At 45.5% G+C, this 18762-nt stretch overlaps 1 protein-coding gene across 27 annotated transcripts in view; it reads right to left on the reverse strand.

Annotated features, from left to right (window-relative positions):
- The window catches only part of robo2 (roundabout, axon guidance receptor, homolog 2 (Drosophila)), a 1006048-nt gene that overhangs the window by 926093 nt on the left and 61193 nt on the right, over window positions 1-18762 (reverse strand). For 6 of the 27 annotated variants that reach the window (XM_048540463.1, XM_059650123.1, XM_048540455.1 and 3 more), the window contains exon 1: window positions 11324-11619. The exons of 19 other annotated variants lie outside the window; for them this stretch is intronic. In XM_048540463.1, coding sequence (XP_048396420.1) covers window positions 11324-11492 — 169 coding nt within the window. In that variant the 5' untranslated portion in view covers window positions 11493-11619. Of the gene's footprint in view, window positions 1-11323; window positions 11620-14293; window positions 14626-15479; window positions 15792-18762 lie in introns of those variants that run through there. 2 more of the 27 variants (XM_048540462.2, XM_059650116.1) reach the window with 2 other exon arrangements.

Genomic DNA, 18762 nt, shown 5'->3' on the forward strand with positions numbered 1-18762 from the left:
CTTGAATTAAGAATCTAATGATGACAAGAGAACCATTATCAATTTTTGAAAAAAAAAAACCCATCTGGCTCACGAATGTCCCCTAGAAAAGGAAACTGCCATCCTTACCTAGTCTGGCCTACATGTGACTCCAGACCCACGGCAATGTGGTTGACTTTTAACGGCCCTATGGGCAATTAGGGATGGGCTATAAATGCTGCTTGGCCAGTCAAGCCACATCTTGTGAATGAACTTTTTTAAAATGACAGGTAAGTGGAAGATGTGAGTTGCCATTTCAGACTGCTCGCTCGTTAAGGGGAGAAAGGCAACTGATGGTGACTTAACCTGCGGGCCACTATTCTTCAGCCAAGGGGTAGAGGTTGAGAAGGAAAGTCCCTCACAGTAACCTCAGACGGTGATAGGAATTGAACGCATGTCGCTTCACAGACCAACAATGAAGCCAACTTAGCTAAACTGACACTCACAGAGTGAAAGACAGAGGAAGGATGAAGTACACGAGAAATGGGACGGTAAGAGGTGAATGGCAGCATTAATGTGAATGGGGCAGGAGTGAAAGACAGAGAAGGGAGTATGGTAAGAAGACAGTACAAGATGGATTTAAAAAGAGGTGACAGCTAAGACATAGAAAGCATTTACAGATAGGAGATGAAGGAAAACAAGGAGAAGAGGAGACAATATGAGTGAATATAATTCCAATCTCAGTTTTATCACCACTTTAAGAAGATCAGGCAATTTAATATCTCATCCCAAAGAGGGTAAATCAAATAATACAGCACTCCATCAGCACTGCCTTGACTGGTTAGCTTTGATTACGTACTCACACATCTGGAGAGGGTGTTAAATGCACAAATTTTTAACTCTGGGGGCAGGGGAGCTAACAAGGTGTGGAGCTGGATGAACACAGCAGGCCAAGCAGCATCTTAGGAGCATAAAAGCTGACGTCCCGGGCCTAGATCCTTCATCAGAAATGCTACTTACTTAGTCACCATAAGACCAAAAACTGTATGAACATAAGTAGACCATTCAGCACACCGTGCTTGCTCTGCCTGCCTGGAAATCTGATAATCATCAACTCCACTTTCCTGCCTTTTCCCCATTATCCTTGATTCCCTTACTGATTGAAAATCTGTCCGTCTCAGCCTTAAGTATAATTAACAACCCAGCCTCAACAGCACTCTGCAGAAAAAGAACACGCTCATCGGTGTTAAATGTGAGCCCCCTTATTCTGAGGTTATGTCCTCTGGTCCTCGGCTCTCCCATAATGGGAAACAATCCCTCAGCATCTACCCAGTCAATCCCCAAGAATCTTACATGTTTCAATCAGGTCACCTCTCATTCATCTATACTGCAATGAGTACAGACCCAATTGACTTCTCATAAGACAGTCCCTCCATACCTGATGACAGCCTAATGAACATTTTCTGAAATGCCTGCAATGCCAGAAAGTCTTTCCTTCAATAAAAGGCCCAAAACTGTCCACAGTATTCCAGTGATAATGGGAACTGCAGATGCTGGAGAATTCCAAGATAATAAAATGTGAGGCTGGATGAACACAGCAGGCCAAGCAGCATCTCAGGAGCACAAAAGCTGACATTTTGGGCCTAGACCCTTCATTATTCCAGTTGTTTGTTTTTATTTATTCATTTGTGGGATGTAGGCATCACTTGCTGGCCAGCATTTATTGCCTCTCCCTGTGGTATGAACTTGTCCTTGTATAGATTTAGTAAGACTTCTCTATTTCTATACTACATTTCCTTTGAAATGAAGGCCAACATTCCATTTGCCCTCCCTGTCACCTGCTGAACTTGGATGCTAGCCTTTTATGATTCATTAAGGTCTGGTATAATATTGAGCAGGACCAGAGGAATATTCTCCAATTCTTCCCCATCAACACAAGACCCTGGATGTGCACATGAACAGGTTGAAGAGGTCATCTGAAAGGTCAAGCCTCTGAAGTACAACGCCCCTTCGGCCATGCTCTGAAATCTGCTCTGGCTGCATACGTGGAGTGGGGCTTAAATGCACAAACACCTGACTTCAGGTCAGGAGGGCGACCACTGAATCACGTTAATATGTGCAGCTACTTAGCACAGACATCTTTCACAGCTATTCCCACATAAAGCCATCAGGTGAAGGAGTGTTGATGAAGGAAGAACATTTGTACAGGGAACCATCCCTTCAGTGCCACAATGGGAATCTTCAACAGTGAAGTGGTCGGGCCAATTGCATTCATTTCTGCAATGGCTGGCCAGCTACACCTTTTCCCTTTTCCTCATTGTTGGGGGTAGGGGACTTAACTGGCTGTTCTCAAACCATGACTTTCACAGCACACTACTCAGGTCCACAAGAAGCACATCACCATCACGCAGAGACCAGGGGCCACAGTAATTTTTTTAACCCTGTTTTTAACCCAATGATGAGTACAGGCTGAAAGAGCGGTGTTGAATCGTCAGGCTCTCATTGTCTCTTGCTTTGTGGTCTTTCTCTTTGAAGATTCCCTGACTCTGAGCATGTGGCACACTCCACACAGGACTCTCTGTCAGACAGACAATCACTGAGTTCACATCTGCAGTCACCTTTTGGTATAGATGCCCTCTTTCAAAAAACCCATGTTGGAATTAAAGCTTCAATCTGTCCCTAAGTACTTTGGGGTTTTGATCTGTTGTCACAACGCCAGAAGGGAATCTGGCTGCCTAACTCAAAGGGGAAAGTGGTAATCTTCAGTAAACTTCATTGAGAGAGAGCAGTGAGAGTTAAACAAACCACCAAAATGTCGCTGCTGCTGAAATACTTTGATGTCAGTGGATTGTATCAACATGTAAATCCGAATTTATGATGCTGTCAGTGGTCTGAGCTCTATCACTGCCGTTGGAATACCCGTGCAGTAGATGTGGCAGAAAGCGAATGGAAGGATTTCAGATCGCCAACTTAACACTCACACAAAAAGACATTCAGTGACTCCTTATGTTCAATGTTAAGACTTCAACTTCCGATCATTTTAAAGCACCAAATTTCCTGACAAATTTTCAAAGAAATAAACAATTCAAATCTCTGTATTTCCAGTGTTACCATTTCAGTCAAGTTAAGAGAGCCGGATTGACATATTGAGATAGATAACTCAGCTTCGGCTAAGAAAGAATTCATTTCCACATGTTGACCCCATTATTACCATAGCAAATGTTCCTCAGCTGATTCAATTATATTTTCTCGAACATGAGCTCAATTCCTAATAGACTGGAATAAAACATAGAACGGGCACAAGGACAGTACATCAGAACAAATGATCATCATCGTGGTTTCCTCACAGCCTCCTGAACTACAGACACTCCTTCAAGATTACTACGTTCAGCGTCCTCGAACTCCTTTTCTAACAGCGGCATTAGTAAGTGTCATCATCAAAGTGATGGCAGTGGTTAAAGAACGGGGTCACCATCACCTTCTCCAGAGGAAAACGGAGTGGAGCTTTATCAGGTCAGCCATAACCGCACTGAATGGTAGAGTGGACTCAATGGGCTGAATGGCTTATTTCTGCTCCTATGTCTTAAGGTCTGATGGTGATGAGTAATAAATGTTGATGTAGCCAGTGATGCTCACATCCCAGCCATAAACAGTCACATAGAATTCACAGCAAACAAACAAGCCAATCAGCCCAGCCCGTTTGCGCTAGCGTCCATGCCTCACACAAACCTTCTCTCACTCCTTTGCAGCCTCTTCCCATTGGACTTACTTTCTCATGTATGCATTAAGTGTTCCTTTAAATGTCTCATTGTTCACCATCTATTTAACAGGAGCATGCTCCACACTTTCACTAGTCCATCAAAAGGCATTATTCCAAAATTCTTTCCGAAATGTGTCGGTGACAGCCTTATATTGCCTCTTGGTCCTGGACTTGGCCACACATGGAAACCTTTTGCTACATCCATCCCATCATAATGGTGTTCAATAGTACAGAGTGAAGACCCCAAGCCGGGTGCCGCTAATTGTTGCAAACAATGACTCCAATTCCAAAGTGCACAGGAACATAGAACAGTAGACCATTCAGTCCCTCAAGCCTGTTCTGCCATTCACTAATCTGTGTCCTAACTCCATATAACTGCCTCTGGCCCATATCCTTTCTTTTACAAAAATTTAGCTATTTCAGTTTTTAAATGAATAGCTGATTTAGCATCAACTGCCTTTTGTGGCAGAGAGTCCCAAATCTCGATCATTTATGTCGGCCAAACAGAACTTGACAATCAAGTTCCCTCCCCATGATCTTGGGCTCATGTCGCGCTACATATAACCCACCACACTGTTCTGTGTTTGCAAAATCTTCCTTACTGTCCTGTTTGACACCGTCGCCTTGACTTGTTATTATCTCTCTTCCTTAATTGGTTTGTACGGGCTTGGATTGCTTATTACTTTGGTCAGACCCGTGTCATGCAACTCTTATACCTATCAGGAACAAAAACAAAGTTGCTGGAAAAGCTCAGCTGGTCTGGCAGCACCTGTGAATGAAACAAAAACAGAATGTTTCAGGTCCAGTGACCCTTCCTCAGAAGTGAGTATCTGCAGTTCTTTTGGTTCTTATACCTATCATGTTATTCTGGCATTGTAGTCCGTCTCTAGCACCATCTTATTTTTGACTTTTTTGTAATTATTTTGCTGCCTTAATTAATCGGATTAGAGGTCAGCCCTTCACTTGCTATTCAGCTGTTGACAGTTCACTAACCCCGTTTGACATTTTTGGTCACCTGCAGAGACGTGTTATTCAGCCTGTCAACTCTCCCCTCACACCATTTGTGTTATCTTTTAACACTCCTAATTACCTGGAATTATCTTGCATATATCTCTCCGCACATAAATTCCGTGCCTGTTATTTTTCCCTCCACTTCACCTGATGAAGCAGTAGTGCTCCAAACGTTTGTGATTTCAAATAAACCTGTTCGACTATAACTTCTGATTTTATCCACCTTTCGTGTGCAAAGGTGCTTCCTACTTTCTCCCCTGATTGGTCTGGCCCTAACTTTTAGATTATGCAATCAGAGGAAGTATTCTATTCTGATCTAAACATTTTATCTGATGACTTTGATCAGATCACCCCTTAACCTTTTAATTCGAGAGAAGACTGCATAATTTGTATAATCTTATCTCAACAATTAACCTCTGAAGTCCATCTTTTCTTTTATTTATTAATGTGTGAGGGCATTGCTGGATCAGGATTTATTGCCCATCACTAACTGCCCAAAGTCAACCACATTGCTGTGGGTCTGGAGTCACATGTAGGCCAGACCAGGTAACGATGGCAGCTTCCTTCCCTAAAGGACATTGGAGAACCTGATAGGTTTTTCCTTCACAATTGACTCATGGTCATCATTAGACCATCTGCTGTGGCAGGATTCAAATCCAGGTCCCCAGAACATTATCTGGGTCTCTGGGTTAACAGTCCAGTGATATATACCACTAGGCCATCGTCTCCCTACAGGTATCATTCTTGCAAATCTATCTCTTTAAAGACAATTGGATTGTACCAAGATTGTGAAGGAGAACGCACTAATGAAAAGCTAAATGGGCCTTTCTATTATTATGTTCTGTTCTGCTGCTTGTTGGAGCCTCTGAGGCAGACAACTGCTGGTCTCCAAAACTCTGTACTATTGAACACCATTATGATGGGATGGATGTAGCAAAAGGTTTCCATGTGTGGCCAAGTCCAGGACCAAGAGGCAATATAAGGCTGTCACCGACACATTTCAGAAAGAGTTTTGGAGACCAGCAGTTGTCTGCCTCAGAGGCTCCAACAAGCAGCAGAACAGAACATAATAATAGAAAGGCCCATTTAGCTTTTCGTTAGTGCGTTCTCCTTCACAATCTTGGTACAATCCAATTGTCTTTAAAGAGTTAGATTTGCAAGAATGATACCTGTAGGGAGGTGATGTCCTAGTGGTATATATCACTGGACTGTTCACCCAGAGACCCAGATAATGTTCTGGGGACCTGGATTTGAATTCAAATCCTCTACATTGTCGCTGTGCATCCTGTACTAGCTCTGTTTAGTGTTGTGATTATGGAGAGTCATAGGGTTCTCAGCAGGCGATCACTAGAATGTAAGGAGACGGACGAATTGGTACAAAATTGCTTTTGATAAAGTGAGTGGATCTGGTTCCTCTAAAGGGCCAGTAAACCTTACGATTCTCCAGTCATAAAGTAATCTACCCAGTCAGAGAACTGTGAAAATTTATACCATAATCTTTGGTACAGTAGGCTGATTGTTAAGTACAGAAATGTAACATAAATGGATTCAGAATCTCTACAGTGTGGAAACAGGCCCTTCAGCCCAAAAAGTCCACACTGACCCTAACACCATCCCACCCAGACCCAACCCGCTATAACCCACCTAAGCTACACATCCCGAACTCTACGGGCAATTTAGCATGGCCAATCCACCCTAACCTGCACATCTTTGGACTGTGGGAGGAAACCAGAGCACCCGAAGGAAACCCACACAGACACGAGGAGAATGAGCAAACTCTACTCAGACGGTCACGCGAGGGAGGGATTGAAACTGGGTGCCTGGCACTGTGAGGCAGCAGTACTATCCACTGAGTCACCGTGCCGATTTGATTGATATTTTCAAGAGAGGGTAGATAGAGAGAAACCCCTTTTTTGTTTGGGTATCTAGAAGAAGGGGATAATTGATGCTCAGTCAAGATTGTGTCAGGTCACAGATCAGCCACGATCTCAGTGAATGACAAAACATGCCTTCTGTGGATTGACTTCCTGATCAGTGATCTCGTCCTCCTCCCACTTCTGGCAGCCTCTTTTGCTTTGTGATTTCAAGGATTTGTTAAATGTTGGCGATGGGAGCTCAGAAGTGAAGTTGAGAAAGTTTTGCTTCAATTGCACTGCGACTTAGACCCCACCTGCAATATTCTGGTCAGTTCTGGTGCTTGGAAAAGATATATTGGCCTGGCTAGGGGGGCCAGTGCAAATTCACCAGAATTAGGAAGGAGTTAAAAGTTTTAAAACACGTGGATAGGTTGCATTCACATTGTTTGTTTTCCTTTGTGTTTCGAAGATCAAGGGGCAATCTAACACTGTTTAAAATGATTTTTAAAAATGGTTTCTGAACTCAGGGAGAAGCTTCCTTCTCTGCTGGGTGAAGACCAGATTAGGCATACATATTCATAACATTGCCATTTGGCTGTTCAGGACTGTTTAAATGCCCTTAATGTGACTGAGTTAACTACATTGGCAGGCAGGGCGTTCCACGCCCTTACCACTCTCTGAGTAAAGAACCTGCCTCTGACATCTGTCTTAAATCTATCATCCCTCAATTTGTAGCTATGCCCCCTTGTACAAGCTGACATCATCATCCTCGGAAAAAGACGGTCACTGTCCACCCTATCTAATCCTCTGAACATCTTGTATGTTTCTATTAAATCCCCTCTTAGCCTCCTTCTCTCCAATGAGAAGAGACCCAAGTCCCTCAGTCTTTCTTCATAGGGCCTGCACTCCAGACCAGGCAACATCCTGGTAAATCTCCTCTGCACCTTTTCCAATGCTTTCACATCCTTCCTGTAATGGGGAGACCAGAACTGCACGCAATATTCCAAATGAGGCCGCACTAGTGTTTTGTACAGTTGCAGCATGATGTAGAGCGAAGACATCTAATATTGACAGTCAGGATTTGGAGCGAAATTACAGACCCTGTGGTGCTCTGGGCCCACTCGTCCAGCCTTGCCCTCACTGCTGTGCCACGCACAGTGCCCTCATAGAGCCTTAGCTACTGGTTCCTGATGTACCATTATAATGGGGCATGGTCGCACCACGGAACAGTAATGATCTCACTAAATGCAGGCAGGTATCAGGGGCTGAATGGCCTGTTCCTGTCACTGATATAGAAGGTTGTGATATTATCATAGCCAGCTGCCAACTGCCAACTTGAAAGCTCCCTCCAAATTTTTTTTTCTTCTTGTTCCATTTTTCCTCTATTTATGCATCAACAAACCCACACCTGGGATCTGGCTCTTCCTGCACTGGCTGAGTTTACTGTGAACGAACAACTTCTCAACTGCTCCCTTTGCCTGATCCTCCAGTTAAACCACCACCAGGCCCCGTCTGTCGATCTGTCTCTCTCTCTCTCTCTCTCTCTCTCGCGCTCTCTTTCTCTTTCTCTAATGAGACAGCAGCCCTGTGGCTGTTAAGACAATGGTGACTTTATCTATATAATCCACATTACCCACTCTCTGAGTTGACAGCTCCTCATTTTCAACACTCTCTGGATAAACAACTTTCTCCTGAATTTCTGATTGATTTATTAATGACTATCTTACATGTGGGGCCACTGGCTGTGGTTTTCCAACATTCTTCATTGACCCTATCCAATCCCCTCACGTTTTTAAAGAACTCACTTAGGTCACCCTTCAAACTCATTCCCGAATAAAAGAGGCGAAGCCTATTCAATCTTCAGACCTGTGAGATCTTGTCTCATCCTTGTGAATCTTGTTTTGCATGTACTCCGTATCTGTTACATTGTAATACAGACACCAGAACTTTTTGCTGTTATCCACTTGTGGTCTAACCAAGTCAGGAGTCAGGCACGTTCTCAGGGGCAGAAAACAGCAGGTGTCTGATATTTTCCATTGGTACGGCCAGAATCTTGCGGTTAGATTGCCATCTCAGTGCCAATTATGCAGACTTTTCACATTTGCTGAGATGGATTTCACATTTGCTCCATGGAAAATTCAATCTCAGCACTACGCAGCCATGTGGAAAACAGGTCCCAACGTACTTAACAGCAAGCACCTGAACTCTCCCTTGGGTCATTCCCGTAACAACTGAAAAATAGCTCGCCTTCTTTCTGCAGGATAACGTCAACCAGCAAGTGGCACTTTAAACTTTCACAGTGTCTTTCACAATCTCAGAACTTTCCAAAGCTCCTTACCACCAAGATCATGGAACAGCGGTCACAGATAAAACAGCCTTCACATTGTCACTGCCTCCCTCTTGCTCTCTTTGTTTGCGATCAACCATTACCATATCAAATGGCAGAGTAGGCTCGAAGGGCTGAATGGTCTACTCCCACTCTCAGTTACTACATTTTTTGATGCTTCTACAATTATCTGTATTAGCTTAACTGGTTAGCACAAGGTGTAGTTGGACTTTACAGTTCTGGCAGCCATACACTCTATTGCTAGTTATCATTGGGATGCAGGGTGAGCTATATTCTAGGCCAGTGACTTGAGGTGAGGGAAGAGAGAGGGCCAGTGTGCCACTTACCACAGTCGACAGTACAGTGCTCAAATATCATCTGCAGTGCTTGGCTGCAAACCTTTACATTGTAAGCCATAGCTGAGATGCCCAGATTAGATTAGATTCCCTACAGTGTGGAAACAGGCCCTTCAGCCCAACAAGTCCGCACCGCCCCTTGTGGCATCCCCCTATAACCCACACACCCCTGAATATTACGGGCAATTTAGCATGGCCGATCCACCTAGCCTGCACATCTTTGGGCTGTGGGAGGAAACCGGAGCACCCAGAGACACCCATGCAGAGAATGTGCAAACTCCACACAGACAGTCGCCCGAGGCTGGAATCGAATTCGGGTCCGTGGCGCTGTGAGGCTGCAGTGCTAACCACTGAGCCACCGTGCTGCCCAAATGTGAATAGGTCTTTCAGACAGACAAGCACACATGACACACAAATATGCACACACACTCACACATAGCTACACAACAACAATCTACATTTTCTGCCATTCGAAAGCAACAACTTTGTCCCAAAGTGCTTCACAAGAACTACATCTGCCTAACCTCAACACCGAGCATCTTCAGGAGATATGCAGACATGTGGCCAAAAGTTTAGTGGAAAATACATTTTAAAGTGCATATTAAAGAAGCAGTGAGAGAGACAGAGAGAAAGTCAGAGAGTTTTCGGTAAGGAATTCTAAAGTCTAGGACTCAGGCAACCAAGGCCAAGTGGCTAACAGTGGACTGTTGGATGTTGAAAATGTCAGATTTGGAGGAGTGCAGATATCACAGTGGTTTGTATAACTGCAGGGATTACAGAGACTGTGATTTGAAAACAAAGATGGCAAATTTTAACATTGACACATTCATGAACCAGACGCCAGTGGCAGTGTTTGAGCCCGGAGGGTGAGGGGAGCAGAAATACGAAGGGAAAACACAGTGAGCAGATGGCAGACTGGCCCTGTATGATTGGACAGAAGCACAGTATGAATGGTGGGCTGATCATTTGGCATCTGACTCTTGGTTTTATCACAACACGATCCTTGGGGTGGTGTTAAATTGCAGACAATACAATTGAACATTCCGCGCTGTATGAACGATCGCATTCTATCAGCCCTCTATCAACATAGTTGTGGAACTCGCCCCACTCCCTAACGTCCTGTTGCAACATTTTTTGGAGGTACCTCGCTGTCTCTCTCTCTCTCACACACACACACACACACACACACAAAACCTGCTCCCGCACTCTCAAGGAGTTTGTTTTCATCTTTCTCACCACTGTGACTGTCCCAAGGCGAGAGCTTCCCTTACTAAACCAGGTCAGTCCATCAGATACATCCATTACGTTCTCAGCTGACTTTGCTCAAGTTAACCCTTTCCTACTGGAATGTCACACTTTAAGAATGCCAACCAATGCAATTCCCAATTGCCCACTCATAGATGCCCTACAGTGTGGAATCAGGCCATTCAGCCTATTGAGTCCACAGCAAACCTCCAAAGAGCATCCCACTCAGACCCACCCCACATTTTCCATGGCTAACCCACCTAACCTGCTCACTACAGGGCAACTTAGCATGGCCAATCCACCTAACCTGCACATCTTTGGACTGTGAGAAGAAACTGGAGCACCTGCAGGAAGCCTGCACAGACACAGGGAGAACGTGCAAACTCCACACAGACAGTCGCCCGAGGTTGGGATTGAACCCAGGTCCCTGATGCTGTGAGGCAGCTGAGCTAACCACTGTGCCACTGTACCAAGGCTGCTTCACTGCTAAGGAAAACTGTCAATGCACTCCAATGCAAATTAACTGTGTCAGTAAAGGTCTGCTGGAACAATAAGCATCCTACTGTCCCAGTGCCAAGTCTGCTTTGAAACACTGGCTAGTTGATGAGCCAGGTTAAAATGGGGAGCTGGTCCACCTGGGTCTGGGCTCAAGTGCATCTGGGTGAGGTGCAGGGAGCACCTGTTCCACTGACCCCCACCCCCACTTTTACTCCTCACCACCCCTCACCGAATCCATCACTCACACCAACAAAACCATAAACTGGGCGCAGGCGAAACTGAAACCGCGCATCAAGACTGTGCCAACAGTTACCTGCCCTGTCGAAAGGCAAAATAGTGGGCTGTGGAACAGTCCCTTTATCTCTGAGCGAGATGTGGAGAGAGGGGATAATGGGAGTGGCGTTGAAGTCCTTGCAGCAGAGCTGAACCTGCCAGACCGTGCGAAACACCAGATTGCGTAGCAGCATCATGTTCCATCGCATTCGGGCTGCTCGTGCAGGCTCCTCTCAACCCAGCCACACAACAGCACTTTCCCAAGGTCTGTCTGTCTCTCACACTCCTTCACATCGAAAGAGAAGGTCCCTGTTGAACTGTCTCAGAGGTAAGGGTTCGGCTTGCCTCTCTGATGTGAGTACGTGTGCTTTTGCTTGTTTACTGAGTCCTGGTCTCTTGATTGGGGAATTTCTTCATGCAAAAAGCTCCCTCTGCTGCCTGCTCTTTGCTCACCTGTTCTCACCGACCCTGGGGAACTCCACTTCACTAACTCCGTACAACAAACCTTCAATTATCGGATTACAACAGCAGCGGCAAGATGCTGTGTGCATGTCTGAGAGGAACACAGAATGGATTTTTGTTGTTTTCATTGCCACTGGGACCACTTTCTTTCCCACCCCCCCTCACCCCACAGTGGGAGCGCATTGTTTACTGTGGTACTTCACAGCACAGAGATGCTGTGCTGGTTGCCAGTACTGTTCCCATCTTGAGGTCACAAAATAAAGGGTTTGCTGAAATCTTTTCTGATCGCCCCAGACTCTGATGAAGCTCAGCAAGTCTCCCTGCCTTACAACTGCAATCCAAACTCACAAAACAGGCCTGCCTAGCTCAGTAACCTATTTACATGTATGGGTGGACATACTGTGCTTATGAGTGAAGCCTCAAGCAGGACTATTGACTACAATGCCGCTCAGAATAAAACCACAAGGCAATGAGGTGGCTGCAACAGTGGGACGTGACCCTGGGGTATTGAGGTATTAGGTCAAGACTGGATCATCTGCCTCTCAGCTTCAGCTCAAGAAAATCCACTAAAAACAAGGGGAGTGAGTTCAACCAGGTCCCACCTCAGCGAGCATCAACAAGGCTAGCCTCACTCACAAAGCCATGGACACTCAGCCCATCCAGTCTGTTTCATCCCTTCAACTAGGTCATCTGAAACCCTTTCAACCTTCTGCAGTTATAATACTAGCTGGCTGAGCAGAAACTTTCACCCAGATGCACTTGAGCCCAGACCCAGGTGAACCAGCTCCCCATTTTAACCTGGCTCATCAACTAGCCAGTGTTTCAAAGCAGACTTGGCACTGGGACAGTAGGATCTTATTGTTCCAGCAGACCTTTACTGACACAGTTAATTTGCATTGGTATGCATTGACAGTTTTCCTGTCAATCTCAGGCCTCTTGGCCTCAAAGGCTTTTGTGGGGAGGTGACTTCAGATCTCCATGCCCCTTTGTTTGAAGATTTGTTTACAGATATCAAAACTTCGAAGCCTATTTCTAACTTGTCCCCATGATTGAGGTAGAATTGGCCTCTCCACCGAGGAAATATAGTTTCTATTGACCCTATCAGACCCTTCAAGCAACTTAATTAGGTCATCTCCTATTTTCAAGGGATTTTAATCAATTCAACAACAAAATATGTGACACATGCCCAGGCAGCTGGAAATAACAACAACCTGATTTAGTTCGCACCTGCAGTTAAAGATATCCCAAATCTCTTCATCAGACTCTCATTCACAACATTTGCACTCAGTCACACATCAGGTCATATTCGGAACAGTGACCAAGAGCTCTGTCATAGCTAGGTTTAAAGGTGCATCTTAAAATGGATGAGGGAGGACGATTTGGGATAGATAAAAAGAGACAGGAAGAGAGAGGCATGGATGAATCAGGAGAAGTTTCAAGAGTTTAGGACCCAGGCAGTATAAGGCAAAGCTAGACACAGAATAGAACAGCCAAGCACAATAGAGTTGCCAACAAAGCCAGAGTAGAGCAGGAAGGAGATCACTGATGATTCCACAGGTGGAGAAAGTTCTCTAAACAGGGAGGGTTGAGGTCCTGGAGTGATTGAAAACCAGATGAGAATTTGGTTCAAAGCTGAGGGATTGGTGGACTGTTAGCCAATGTAGAGAAGTGAGAGAGCCCAGGGGGTGGTATATGAGGGAGCTTGGTGCATGTTAAAGTATACTGCATCAGGACTTAAGACAATCCAACACTTATGGAACCTGGAAAATGACCCAGGAGAGAACCACAATAGACATATGACCGAAAATGACTACTATTACCTGTTTCATCGAAAGGTGGGACAGTGCTGACTGTGGGGTCAGACTTAGCTCTTAGCTTCAGCATCAGGCGACTCTTGGGAAGCAGAGGAGTAGCTCTGTACATTTCACAACACATTTGTACCTGAACAAATGCCCTAATTACATCCTCGAACATGAACATTGGTGCTAGCATTAATGCTGAAATGGAAAAAACCTGTTTCTCCTAAACAACACTGAGAGCTCACTGCAGTCTGTCTCACCGACAAGGATGGGCTCTGAACCAGCCTGACTCTCTCAGTGAGAGTTCCTGTCACTCTGTGTGACATAGAGCTTGTTCCTATTTACACAGACTCTGACTGACTGGGGAATATCTGCACCTCATCTGTCGACAGTGACCCAGGGGAACCACAGCTCAAAGACCACATGTCCTGCTATGTTGAACGTTTAACTATTACATTAACACACCAGATTCCCAAGAAACATATTACAAATTTGGAAAAGAAACGCAACTAATTTAATACACCCCTTTGAGCCAGACCAGAGAGTGCAGGTGATTAAACATGAGGAAAAGCAATGCTGAGTTCAATTGTGATGCTGCTCATGGTTGAATATTTGGACTGCAGAGATGGGAGCTGGCTGGCATGTACTCATCTGTTCTGCATCCATTCATCACTGACACTGTTAGGCCAGGACAGGAACTGAATCTCAATGTTGCAGTGATCTGTAGTACAGGAGGATATAACTGTTACCTGTATCATTGTAAGGAACTCTGGAACTGCCCCTAGTTCTGGCCACAGATACTTTTTCTCGCAGCCTCTGTGCAAGTTGCTGAGGAGACAGTACTGGAGCGATGTTGAAAACACGACAGCATATCTGCACCTCCACAAAAAACTCCACGAGATTCCAGTACAACATCGGAACTCCAAGTAATTCCACAACGTTCAAAACTTTCTTGAAACTCCTTCCGAAAACACCAGGACCTTTCAATTATCTATCGGTACGGACAAAATACAGCACTTGTTGCTGCTGCTGATCTATCAGGGAGAATTTCTGCCACTCTGTATGCTGCTGGTTCATCTGCGTGTTCCTCTTTCCTGAAGCCACGGCTGACTGGGGAATATCTTCATTCACAGCCCATCCCTATTCTTCCCTTAAATGTCAATAATGTCCCAAGAGAGCTGAGCGAGAGCTTCACCTTACAGACCAGGTGCCCCTGGACAGTAAACCTCTCACTGCTGGTTTAATACCACTAGCAGTTTTGATAAACTGATTACAGATCAGAAACAAACACCCTAAGATTGTAACCTAAAATTAAGGACTGCAGGGCTGAAACAAAAATACAAATTGCTGGTGAAACTCAACAGGTCAGGCAGCATCTGTGGAGTGATAGCAGAGTTCTGATAAAGAGTTATTTTCTGATCAAGAGTCATCAGACTGGAAATGTTAACTTTGCTCACTTCCCACAGATGCTGCCAGATCTGCCGAGTTTCGCCAACAATTTCTGCTTTTGCTTTTGATCCAACTTGTCCACTCCTACTCTTCAGCAATGCAAGCCACCCCCAACATGTCTGTATCAATCAACCGTACAATACAAGCAAGGCTGAGGTTTGATCTCTGACCTGTGTCGATGAGAGGATCAGGGAGAAAGCTGTTATCATTCACCTCAATTTCTTCACTGACTCCGAAGTCAGATATTTTTCCATTGTTCCTTATCATTGACCCTTTGACCACAGATTGAAAGTGCAAGAGTTTGTGGAATTGACAAGGGAACATTATTGCTCAGCCATTCTGGGTACAAAGCCAGGAATTGGGTAGCAGATATGTGTTGGCATCTGTTAAACTGTCTCCATTGGCAGAAAGGCAGGAGAGGTTAGAGATGGAAGGGGATCGCAAATATTGAGACGAATTACAGAACACAACGAGGTGCCAGTTTACCTGTGTTGGTGTATGGAGCTGAAGTGCCGCCCCTGGTTCTCATGATGGACACCCTCTCCTGAAGCCTTTGCACAAGCTGCTGTTGGGAAAGGATGGGAGATGTGCCGAACAGGTGACAACAGATCTGCACCTGGGAGAAGAAGGGAATGAATCGCATGTACATCGCAGCTCCCTGTGTACACGCTGCCGTGGAATTGGATCCCCAAATTTCTTCCAATTAAAACAGCAAGATTTGCTTCTTGCTCTATCACAGATCCTCAGGTAATGCAGGTCACCTGGGCTGAACACTCACTGTACCAATGTCTCTTGTGTGAGTGTGTCTGTTTGTGAGACAGAGAAGATATCTTCCTATTCGCTCTGGCTTAACCTTATATGAGGGAATAGCTTCAGCCTCTCCCCTGCCTCTTTGCTTTTCTGTTGTTACTGATCTCGGGGGAGGTCAGACTTCTGTATGGCAGGTGTGTGAACAAGGCAACATCTTAATTGTCACACATTGACATTACATCAAAAGTAAGTGCCGCTTCAGATCAAAACTGGGCTCTGCAAACAGCTATCTCCCACAGTCTCATACAGCTACCTCTTTTGGACAGCTCAAGTGTGAATAGGGCAGTGTGGCAGAAAATGACATATTCCAGATGATCTGGAATGATCCAGAATGGCACAGCAGGTTAGATGGGCTGAAGGGCTACCTGCTCTCATGCTTCAATGTTATTCTCACAGGATATGGGCATCATTGGCAAGGCCAACATTTTTTGTCCATCCCTAATTGCCCTTGAACAAAGGACAAAGCAGCCTGCTCAATTAGCACCACATACACGAGCATCCACTCCTCCCGCCACCAACACTCAGTCGCAGCAGTGTGCACCATCTACAAGATGCACTGCAGAAATTCACCAAAGCTTCTTAGCTAGCACCTTGCAAACTCACAACCACTTACATCTCGAAGGATAAGGGCAGCAGATACATGGGGACACCAGTCCCTGCAAGTTCGCCTCTGAGCCGCTGACCATCCTGACTTCATAGAATCTCTAATGTAGAAAGAAACCATTTACCCCATTGAGTCTGCATCAACCCTCTGAACAGCTTCCTACCCAGACCCAGCTCCCCCAACTTATCCCTGTGAGTCCACATCTCCCACGGTTAACCCAGCTCGCCTGCATATCCCTGGGCACTATGGGGTAATTTAGCTTGGCCACCCCTCCTAACCTGCACATCTTTGGTCTGTTGGAGGAAACTGGAGCACCCGGAGAGGACCCGAACAGACACGGGGAGAATGTGCAAACTCCACACAGACAATCACCCAAGGGTGGAATCAAACTTGGTTCCCTGGAGCTGTGAGGCAGCACTGCTAACCAATGAGCCACTGCCACACCCTAAACAGAGCTTGGGTCAACCTACAGCTCACAGATTGCAGCGATTCACTGCATCTTTCTCAAAGAGCAGCCAGGGACAACCATTGGCACCCACATCCTTTCAGTGAATTTAAAGAAAAACAGAGTGGCTGGCTCAGCCGTTTTGGAGGGTAATTAAGAGGCAATCACATTGTTGCAAATAAACAGTCACATGTAGATTAGTGCAGGAAAGGTCAGATTCCATTCTCTGAAGGCTATCAGTGAACGAGATGGACTTTTGTAATAATCACTGATGGTCTCATCCCTGAGTCACCATCAACGAGACTTACTCTGTTCAGATTTTGGTTTTATTAATCAAATTTAAATTGCACCCTTGTTGAGACTGAAGAGTAGCACAGTGTCTGTCACTGATTTTGACACTCTGTGAGAGCTCCCTTTCCTTGTGGCATGGGTGTTTGTATGTGCACGTGTCTGTGTGCCATTTTTATTTTTGTGTGTGCAATCATGCATTTGTGTGCGCGTTTGAGTGCAATATTCTTGCTTGTTATCATAACTGTGGCAGACCGGGGGCTATCCTTACTCAGAGCGCCACCTGACATTCCCTATCCTTCTATTGTCCATCAGCCCAGGGAGCTCCACCTCAGTCCAGCTGCCTTTTTACCTTGAACCTTTCACAATTAGATTGCTATCACTGGCACCCGATGGAAACTGATTCTAGATCTGAAATAAACATCCGAGTAAATAAGTCTGAAACTCCACTGACACAACTTTCGCCAAGAGTGCAGATGATCCGCACCCTGCGATGCTCACCTGCACAATATAAACCAGGCTGAGGTTTGCTCCCTAATCCATCTGGGTGAGTGCAGCTGAGAGCAGAGTCACTGACATGAACCTCACATTCCTTGTGGATTTGGAGGTGGGCAAAACCTTCCATCCTTCAAAACAACTGCACCTCCCAGTCGCAAACCATTTCCACTCCCTCTCCCATTCTTTAGATGACATGTCCATCATGGGCCTCCTGCAGTGCCACAATGATGCCACCCGAAGGTTGCAGGAACAGCAACTCACATTCCGCTTGGGAACCCTGCAGCCCAACGGTATCAATGTGGACTTCACCAGCTTCAAATTCTCCCCTTCCCCCACCGCATCCCAAAACCAGCCCAGCTCTTCCCCTCCACCCACTGCATCCCAAAACCAGTCCAACCTGTCTCTGCCTCCCTAACCTGTTCTTCCTCTCACCCATCCCTTCCTCCCACCCCAAGCCGCTCCTCCATCTCCTACCTACTAACCTCATCCACCTCCTTGACCTGTCCATCTTCCCTGGACTGACCTATCCCCTCCCTACCTCCCCACCTATACTCTCCTCTCCACCTATCTTCTTTTCTCTCCATCTTCGGTCCGCCTCCCCCTCTCTCCCTATTTATTCCAGAACCCTCACCCCATCCCCCTCTCTGATGAAGGGTCTAGGCCCGAAACGTCAGCTTTTGTGCTCCTGAGATGCTGCTTGGCCTGCTGTGTTCATCCAACCTCACATTTTATTATCTTGGATTCTCCAGCATCTGCAGTTCCCATTATCACCATTATCCTTCAAAACCTGACCATAATTGTGAGAGATTACACATAGGATGAGGACCTGACATTGAACTGAACTTTCTCAATGGTGCGGATGTGGATATGGGGAATTGCTGTTTAAGAAATAGCAGCAGGAGTAAGCTATTCAGTCCCTTGAGTCTGTACTGCCATTCAATGTGATCAGGGCTGACCTTCTGACTGCTCCCCTTAGCCCTTGATTTCCTGACAGACCAATATTTTGTTCACAACTCTCTGAGGCAGAGAAAACCAAGGAAGCACAATCTACTGGGTGAAAAAAACTTCTCATTATAACATCATCGTTTGCTTACAGTACCGAAGACATCCATTCTTTCTATGCT

Source organism: Stegostoma tigrinum, chromosome 12, assembly GCF_030684315.1.
Source record: "Stegostoma tigrinum isolate sSteTig4 chromosome 12, sSteTig4.hap1, whole genome shotgun sequence".
Classification (NCBI taxonomy): Eukaryota; Metazoa; Chordata; class Chondrichthyes; order Orectolobiformes; family Stegostomatidae; genus Stegostoma; species Stegostoma tigrinum.